Below are 9,014 nucleotides of genomic sequence, written 5' to 3'. Positions count from 1 at the left end.
AAAAAAAAAAAAAAAAACCTATACATGACTTTTTGCTAATTTGCTAAGTGGTTCACTTATTTTTTAATAATACTTTACACTACTGTAATGGATTTTTGTTTTAATCTTTGAATTTATTTTTTTCTAGAATTTCTTACATGAGTACTATATTTACATAATTTCCACTACTTTCTGTCCCTGCTCCAACTCCTGTTGTGTGCCCTCACTCTTGAATTTATGACCTCTTCTTCTATAAACATTATTGACATGTATAAAAATAAACAAACTAAGTCTATTTGGTGTTGGTCATATATGCATGTGTTTAGGGACCAACCTGGGGTTGGGTGACCTATCAGAAAGCTTGTCCCTGGAGAGAACAGATTCTCCCACTCTCAGTGACCATTGATTACTTATAGATAGGTAGGGCCCAAAAACTTCAGAAAGTAAACAAATGAAGTTATAATTACTGAAATATAAAATAGGACTAAGAAGACAAATAGGAAAAAGGCAATAAATTGATGGTTATCAATACATACTTTTTAATAATAACTTTTAAATATTAAATATGACTATAATTCTCCAATCAAAAGATCAAAAGTTAGATGAACAGATGGAGAAACAAACTCCATATTTTTGTTATCTATAAGGAACTCTTTTTGCCTTCAAGAACAGGTATCATCTTAGAGTGAAAGGTTAGGGTTGGGCTACCCCAAACAAATAGAACCGCGAAACAAGGATTACTACCCTAATGTGTGGCCAAAATAAATCTGAAGACTTAAAGAAGCACACTTCATTCTGATCAGGAAAACAATCAACCAAAAATACATTACAGTCCTGCCTTAGTCAGGGTTTTTATTCCTGCACAAACATCATGACCAAGAAGCATATTGGGGAGGAAAGGGTTTATTCAGCTTACATTTCCACATTGCTGTTCATCACCAAAGGAAGTCAGGACCGGAACTCAAGCAGGTCAGGAAGCAGGAGCTGATGCAGAAGCCATGGAGGGATGTTCTTTACTGGCTTGCTTCCCCTGGCTTGCTCAGCCTGCTCTCTTATAGAACCAAGACTACCAGCTCAGAGATGGCACCACCCACAAGGGGACCTCCCCCCTTGATNACTANTTGAGAAAATGCCTTACAGCTGGATCTCGTGGAGGCATTTCCCCAACTGAAGCTCTTTTCTCTGTGATAACTCCAGCCTGTGTCAAGTTGACACAAAACTAGCCAGTACAAGTCCTAAACATATATGAACCAAACCCTGGCACACCCAATTTCATTTAAAGAGCATACTAATGGACTTCAAGATACAGATTAACCCCAAGTTAGTAACAGTAAGTGATGTCAGTACACTACATTCTCCAAGATATTGGTCATCTAGACAAAAAATAAACAGAGAAAAGGTAAGAATTGAGTGGCATCATACATCAAATGGACCCAACAGACATGTAATTACAATTTTGGAATTTTAGTTTCTTTTAAAACCACAAAAATATTATAAGAATGTGTTTTCATTTCAATCCCATATTTAGGGATAGGGAGCTGCTTTGGACTGTCTGCAGCAGCTGGCTGTGATTTGCCTCGTGCTCTAACAGAGACATGTTTTTGCCAGCTGCAGATAGTTGAGATTGTGTGACATTTGGAATGCTGGGAACTTTTCAGAGAAAAGTATATAAATATAAATAGTATATAAATACTAGGGCTAGAGAGGCAGTTGTTGGTGGGTTTTGGTCACTTAGGAGAGTTGATTGCAGTTTGTTAGCAGTTGTAGTAAAAGAAGAAACAAAAAGAAAGAAAGTAGATTCAAGGATCTCTTTCTCCCTCCCATCTGTCCTTTCACTCCTAATTAGTGCTAGGGGTGAAACTGAGGAAATCAAGGGTAGGTAAAAGAGAACCCACAAAGTAGCTAAGACCAGCTACACAGGTGGTTACAGAGTAGCCCACACCAACACCACAGACTATACCTTCTATTCAGCATCCCACAGAACTTACTCTAAAATAGAGCACATATTGGAACACAAAACAAATATCAACAAATTCAGAAAATTTGAAATAACGACATATATCCTGTCTGACCACAATGTAGTAAAGCTTGAAATCAACAGCAAAAGAATCTCTAAAAATTACGCAAACTCATAGAAATTAAACAACACACTACTGAATGAGGAATGAGTCAAAAAACAAGAAGAAAAATTTAAAACTTTCTTGAAATAAATGAAAATAAATCAAAATTCCACATGAGGGAAATGTATTGTTCCAAGGGCCTACATTTTAAAAAAATCAAAAAGAGCATAAAAAACCCTCAATGATGAAACTGGAGAGGTGGTAAAACAAGAGCAAACCAAACCCAAATCCAGTGGACAGGAAGGAATCATAAAAACCAGAGAAGGAATGAATGAAATAGAAAAAGGCATCTAAGAGCTGGGTGTTTTTAAAAACATACAAGATTGATAAAGCCTTAGACAAATTAAACAAAAGCAAGAGGAGGAATCACAAATTATTCAAATCAGAGATTAACAGGGTAACATTAGGTTTTGTTGTAAACCCTATTTTATGCTATTTTATGTAAAGTTAGAGTTTCATTTTGGTATCTAGCAGTTCTTTCGATCGCATTTTCCCTGTCAGAATTCTTGATAATGAATTTCATGTCCTAGATGAACCCTGGATGACATGCAACCTGAGGTGGTAGTGAAGGTTTAGAAATGACTGTTAGAGCGGTAGAGTCATTTGCAAGAGATAATTTTTGAAAAGTGATGTTAACCAACGAGCAGAGAAATAAGAAGTTAGAAGGATAATCTATATGGAGAGTTAACATCACAACAGAGAACAAGACTATGTCTTAGGGGTTCACTGGACCAGAACTTTACCACATTAAGCCTACAAGCATTGGGCATTTCCAGAAGTGATAAAAGGGTCCCATAAAATATTTGGCTTCAATTAATCCAAAAGTCCCAGTTTGGGGGTCTGGCAATCAAGCCTTAATCTCTACCTTACCATAATCATTTTAAGCCTTATGGCCCACAGTTCCCTTCTTTGAAGCCAGGTTACTCCTCTGCTAAATCAAAAGTTCACTTTTCTGTTTTCCTCACTGAATGAGTATGGCAGGACTACATGCACAGCATATATACTAATATATTCACAGTAAAAATCAACTTCCTAAGATGCCTAGATACATAAATTTGATAGCAATGTCTCCCCACCCCCATCCCCACCCCCTCTAGCTCCTGGCTCTGCTCTAATCCAAGTATTCCTTTGTTCTTCTGTGGAATATTGATATACCTTGCTGCTCAACACTTTAATAATTTTCCCAAAGCATATTAAACAACAACAACAGCAAAGTGGACTGGGGAGTGGCTCAGTGGAATGATGCTTTCCTGGCACGTACAAAACCCTGAGTTTTGTAGCTCGATCACTGTAAAATCTGAAATTAAAATTTATTTTTTTAAAAAAGCTGGATGTGGTGGTAAACACCTAGTCTTGGAATTTAGGAAGTAGGGCAGAGGATCAGAAGTTTACATCAACTCATCCTCAACTACACAGAGAGTCCAAGGCCAACCTGTTACACAAGATCTGGCTTCCCAAAACAAAAGCCAAATACAAAATTGGTGAAATGGCTCCTAAATGTGACAACCTGACTTTGATCTCTGAGGCCCACATGATGGAAAGAAAGAACCAACTCCATCCTCTGGCCTCTGTTACTACACACCATGGCATACATGTATACATGCTTAAGCAAACAAACAGTAATATAACAAAATTTAAAAACAATACAAAGAAACAAATCAACAACAACAAAAACCAGTAAGCTCCCTAGCCCCTGACTTTCCACTACACATTTGTGGGTCTCTATGACTTGTTATTGCTCATTAAGATACCTTCAAATAGGTTGATGCTTTTGTCTGGAATGACTTCATTTCTGGTTAGTAGAATATCTTCCTTTAAGGCTAACCCACACATAACTTTGAGTATATAGACGATTTCTTTCACAGAATAGGAAATATCCTTTTCCTTCACTGAGGTGCTCTTGCACTTGATTTATTCTTCTCTGAAAGGCTTGTTATCACAAATGGCCTTATTCTGTGCTCACCTGTAACTATGCCACATCTCCTTCACCCCAGGAAGGTAAAGATGACTGCGTCTCACTCAACTGCATCTCCTGGACACTCAGAAGGCAGCCCAGAATATAGCAGATATCTAGGGAATGTTAATGCGTAAGTCCTGAGTTAGGGTCAGTGGTTTACACTGGAAAGCCACTTGAACTGCATGTGGTTTGTGAGCTTTTGGAAAAGAAGACAGAGGTAAAGGAATATATTTTATAAGGGAGACATGGTTAATATATGTGGCATGTGCAAATATGCTATTCAGACATGGAAGAAACTCTTTAAGGCTTATTCTCTTTACACCTTGAGCCAACTGGTCCTATCTCCTGACATTGGACAAATCCCCTCTTCCACTCTACCCTAGTCCTACCTTAAGTATATATCTGTCTCCAGGCCAGAAACATCAAGTTCAACAGCCTTCTCAAAAGACATCATGGTATTCTCTGGCGCCAACTATGGAAGAAAGGGACATTAATCGCTATGCCTTAAGAGTCGTTCCTCCCAACATTTCTTTTGTGGTAGGCATAGAGCCTGGGAATGAAAGGGCTTTGAAAAGCAGAGCTTGGTTCACTGTGCTCTCTTCTCAAAGAGGCTGGCTGTAATCCCCTTTATCCAGCCAAACACTGGGCACAGTAAAGAGAAGCTGACCAGGAGTTAGATGTCCTCAGTTCAAATACAACATATACAAGTCTTTATTCTCGTTATGCCAAGATTCCCTTTCCTCTCCAGGGTTGCTGATGTTTCTGAGGTTCCCTCCTCTCATCCACAGGCCCCATACCAACCTACCTTCGTCCAAGCTCAATATTCCCAGACCTACCATGGGTGCACCTCTATGTCCAAAGAGGGTGGGCTTAGGCCCTAAATTCTCCTTCTTCAGAATACAGGGAGAATAAATCCCCAGTGGCATCAAATAAAGGCATAAAAGAATGATCAGGAAGGACAGTCCAGCAGCTACTTGTAGAGCTGAAAAAGTTGGAAGCAGAGACAAGTGGGTAAAAAGGAAGAGGGATGAAGAGCCATTTCAGACAGCTAACTTCCCAAGGAAGCAGCCAGGCCATTGCCTTTTCTATTTCTATCACATCCTCTGTCAGGGAGTTGGATAGACAAACACAGGATTGGTCAGGTATAAGGCTTTTTTCAGGTCTGGGTATTGAATCCAGACCACATATTTGCCAGGCAAGTGCTCTACCACTGACCTACATTTCAGACAAAGAAATTATTATTAAGGCAATATTGCTGGAACTTGAAAGTAAAAATGGAAAAACGGTACAGAAGGTGGGTGGGAGGAAGGGAAGGGAGGCTGCACGAGGGAGGGAAGGGAAGAGAAGGAAGGAAATATTAGAAACAGCATCTCAGAAGAGGAGCTTGGCTGGCTCTTAAAGAACCCTGATGGCTGCGAAGATCATCTCCAGAGACTCTCTAACTTAGGGCAGAGCAGCGTAGTGGGAAAGGTACCAAGTGGCAGGAATGTGGGTATAAGTTCTATCACCTCTTATAGTAACTGAGGAAACATGATGTAACTTCTCTGGGTCTTCACCTTTTTTCTGTAAATTAGGTCTGTCTGGCAGCTAACACTGCTCACAGAGGTAGAACAATAGTGCTGACTTATCATAGTTGATAAATAATAGTTTTGTTTCTTCCTTCTTTCTCCTCTTCCCACACCTCCACCCATACCAACTCCCACACCACAAGCTATCTTTAATTCCCATTATCAACTGCTTCCCAACACCTTCTGTTTTAGATCTCTGAGGATTCCCGCCCACTTGTCCGTTGCTTAAATTACTACCTATGCTTCAGTGACTTTCAAATTGAGATCTCCATCTCTAACCTTTTAACCTTTGGAATACATTACACCTCTCCAGTATTTCTTGCTCGTAATCTGCCGTCCTGTATCTTCTTATTTTAACTAAAATAGAGAAAATAGTTTATTGCTGTTCACTTTAAGTTCCTGCCCCAGAAATGTTTTCTAAAATGTACTACAATCACTACACACACACACACCAGCACCAATATTAAGCCTGCATCCTCCCACAAGCTAGGAAGCAAGTGTCCTTTACGTAACCAATAGTAAAAAGAGAGATGGAGAAAGAAGACCCTACTGTTTTGCATTTGCAAAGCAGTTCAACATCCAGAGCTCATTGTCCTGTTTCCACTATCATTGCAAAAGAATAGAGGAGAATCTGGCTGCCTCTGCAGCCATTCATGATTCTAAGTTGCTGGGTAGGACAGGGACTCACAGAGGACTTCTCTGGGTTGCCTGATAGAACCAGCGCTCTCAGGACATAGTATTAATTGAAACCAGGGACGTTTGTGTATGAACAGGCTGTCTTATAAGTAGCATTCAGGTCAAAGCAGAATTAAGATGCCCTCTGCTGTCCACATTGCCCCAGATAAATGCATTAACACAGAGGAGAAAAGACGTTTTTTCTAAAAGAATCCTTCTCAGAGGAAGGCTAACTTAGTCATAGAAACACTATGATAGGTTACAGAGGTTGGTAAGTGATACCATAAAAAAATGCCTACATAATATGCTAAGGAAATTTCAAAGAGGTACATGGGTAGCTGTTTCTTTGAGTGGTGTGTGCAAGTTGGGGCGATCAGGCAAGGTTCCACCTCACATCATGTACCTTCTGATTCCAAGCGGGCCACACAGATAGATAGAGGCCAGGAAATTATAATCATCACAGTTATAAGGCTCAGGTGCACGAAGGGCGCAAAGACCTGGGGAAAAGCCAAAAGTCAGGTGAGCCACATGTGGACACTGGGCTGAGGACTATAGAGTGACGCTCACCTGCAGTGACAGCCCAGCTATCAGCCACTTGTCCTTCCAGAAATGGTTTAAAATGGCAAGTAAGAAGGAGCACAGGATAATGACTAGGAAAATGAAGACCTGGGGAGAGAGAAAGGTGTTTTGTTTTGTTTTGTTTTTTACTTCTAGACACCAGATTTGAATCAGAACTGTCCTTGTGAATTGCATATGATTAGTTATACTACCTTAGGCCCTGTCTTTTCAATCTAATTACCTTGTGAGTCCTCACTGTTAGATGTCTCCAGTAACTCACTTTCATTGTTCTTAAGTCTTTGCAGTGTAGCATGACTGGAAGGAACTGCATAATTGTGTGGCTGGATGCTACTACCAATCTAGTATCTCCATGCTTAAGCCAGGCCATGTTCAATGATTTTCATCCTTAGCCATCCACTCAATTTCAATAACAGTTATTACAAAGCTTTTCCTCCTCTTTGACTTAAAAAATAAAGAAGTGCAAGTCAAGCTCTCAAATACATAAACTTAAAGTAACCAGCTTATTAGCAAACTAAATGCATTTAGCAGTTGAACTGGTAAATTTACTTCTTATTCAACACCAAGCTTTACAGATGACTTAAAGGATATAAGCAATCATAGGGTACAGATACAGTATTTTCTCTCAGGGAAATCTAGTAAAACATCTAGTAAAATCTGTAAAACACAGCTACTCAGGAGAGCTTTCTTTACTCATCCACATTTGTCAGGCATTCTGATTTTGAGCTTAGAACATGAGGTGTGTTTTGAGCCAAATATATAGAAATGCTGCCTTACAGAAGGAGCTGTTTTGTATACATAGCATCCTTATCTATCACTCTATTAATTATAGAGCTCCAGCAAGTCCTTTTCCATCATTAAAAAAAAACTGTAATTCCAGGCTTATTTAAAGTAAAAGCAACCAAGATATATTAGGTCTATCTTGTTAGAAAATTTCAGAGGCATCCCATTATTGCTAGCTAACTGATACTTTAGGGTTTTTTTTTTTTTTAAGGAAGTCAAGTTATTAGCATGTTTACAAGGACTTTGACTCATCACTGCAGTCTAAAAGCACTCTCTGGGCTTTCCTGGGTAATCTAGGGAGTCTAGACCTGCTGCTAATCCTATCCCTTCTGAGTTTTTCTGAAAAAGGATAAAAGTAAACTTGCAAGCCCAAAAGAATCCCCCCTTGCCAATAAAAGCAGACTCAGTGGGTCTTGTTCTTGCTAGTTTGAAGGCCTAACCAAAGTAATTACCTTTCAAGGGAAAGTCACATCCTCTCAAAACACCCTCCCTCACTTCTCACTGCCACAGAGTCATAACTGCAGTTAGATCCAGAAACACTTCAGGACAAGAAGGTTTGAAAAACAATAGCAAGATTTTATCAACTTGATGGACAAAAATCCCATTGAAGATGTACAGGAACTAATTCTAAGGATGATGCCAGACAAGAAGAAAACATAATTTTATAAACCAGTCTAACTTTACTAATAGGAACATATATCAGAGATTTTCACTTTGGGATACCAGAATCTAAGATTTAAGCAGCACTTTGATCTCTGAAACTGATTCAATAATCATTACATGTATCCAAAAAAGGTAGGGTATAATAATAAAAAAATAAAGTTCACTAAAACATATGACTTATTTGGATACTAGCATTCCCACTTTAGAAACTAACAAAATAATTTCTTGCTGGTTGTGAATGAAGAGGGGAAGACAATTCTGTGGCTAGAATTTAGCCTAGAGCATATGCCTCATCTGCTCCTAGCTGAAGATAATAGCTGTGCTTAATAAAAGTGGGATGCCAACCATGTCTCAGTTGAAGATTTGTTGAAAGGGGGCTCATGGAATAATCAGTTTATTGTGTCCAGTGTCTAAAATGGATAGTATTAGCACTAGGGCCTTTTCTTTTCTTTTCGATATATATTCTTCCCATGCAACAGTTCATGGCTTCAATTTCCATATATTTTAATAATCTTTAAGTTACACTTACAATTTGAATTTCTCATTTGAGTAAGAGGAGATTTAAGGATGCCACTCAAAAGACTTGACGTGTTCCCAGATTTGGAGAAACATAAGCATGCGGTCACAACCATGCTTGAGGAGGTCTATCACAAGAAGAAGAAGAAGGAGGAGGAGGAGGAGGAGGAGGAGGAG

The 9,014-nt window shown here is 39.1% G+C and overlaps 1 protein-coding gene across 1 annotated transcript in view; it reads right to left on the bottom strand.

Moving 5' to 3' along the window:
• Gdpd4 (glycerophosphodiester phosphodiesterase domain containing 4) overlaps positions 1 to 9,014 on the bottom strand; it is a 94,549-nt gene that overhangs the window by 73,454 nt on the left and 12,081 nt on the right. The window contains exons 5-9 of the mRNA XM_021206994.1: positions 6,867 to 6,965; positions 6,703 to 6,796; positions 5,904 to 5,981; positions 4,893 to 5,038; positions 4,446 to 4,528 (exon numbers count right to left, since the gene is read on the bottom strand). Of these exons, the coding sequence (XP_021062653.1) occupies positions 4,446 to 4,528; positions 4,893 to 5,038; positions 5,904 to 5,981; positions 6,703 to 6,796; positions 6,867 to 6,965 (500 nt within the window). The remainder of the gene's footprint in view (positions 1 to 4,445; positions 4,529 to 4,892; positions 5,039 to 5,903; positions 5,982 to 6,702; positions 6,797 to 6,866; positions 6,966 to 9,014) is intronic.

The sequence above is a fragment of the Mus pahari genome, chromosome 1 (genome assembly GCF_900095145.1).
Source record: "Mus pahari chromosome 1, PAHARI_EIJ_v1.1, whole genome shotgun sequence".
Lineage (NCBI taxonomy): Eukaryota > Metazoa > Chordata > Mammalia > Rodentia > Muridae > Mus > Mus pahari.
This window is presented reverse-complemented; position numbering and strand designations above follow the sequence as displayed.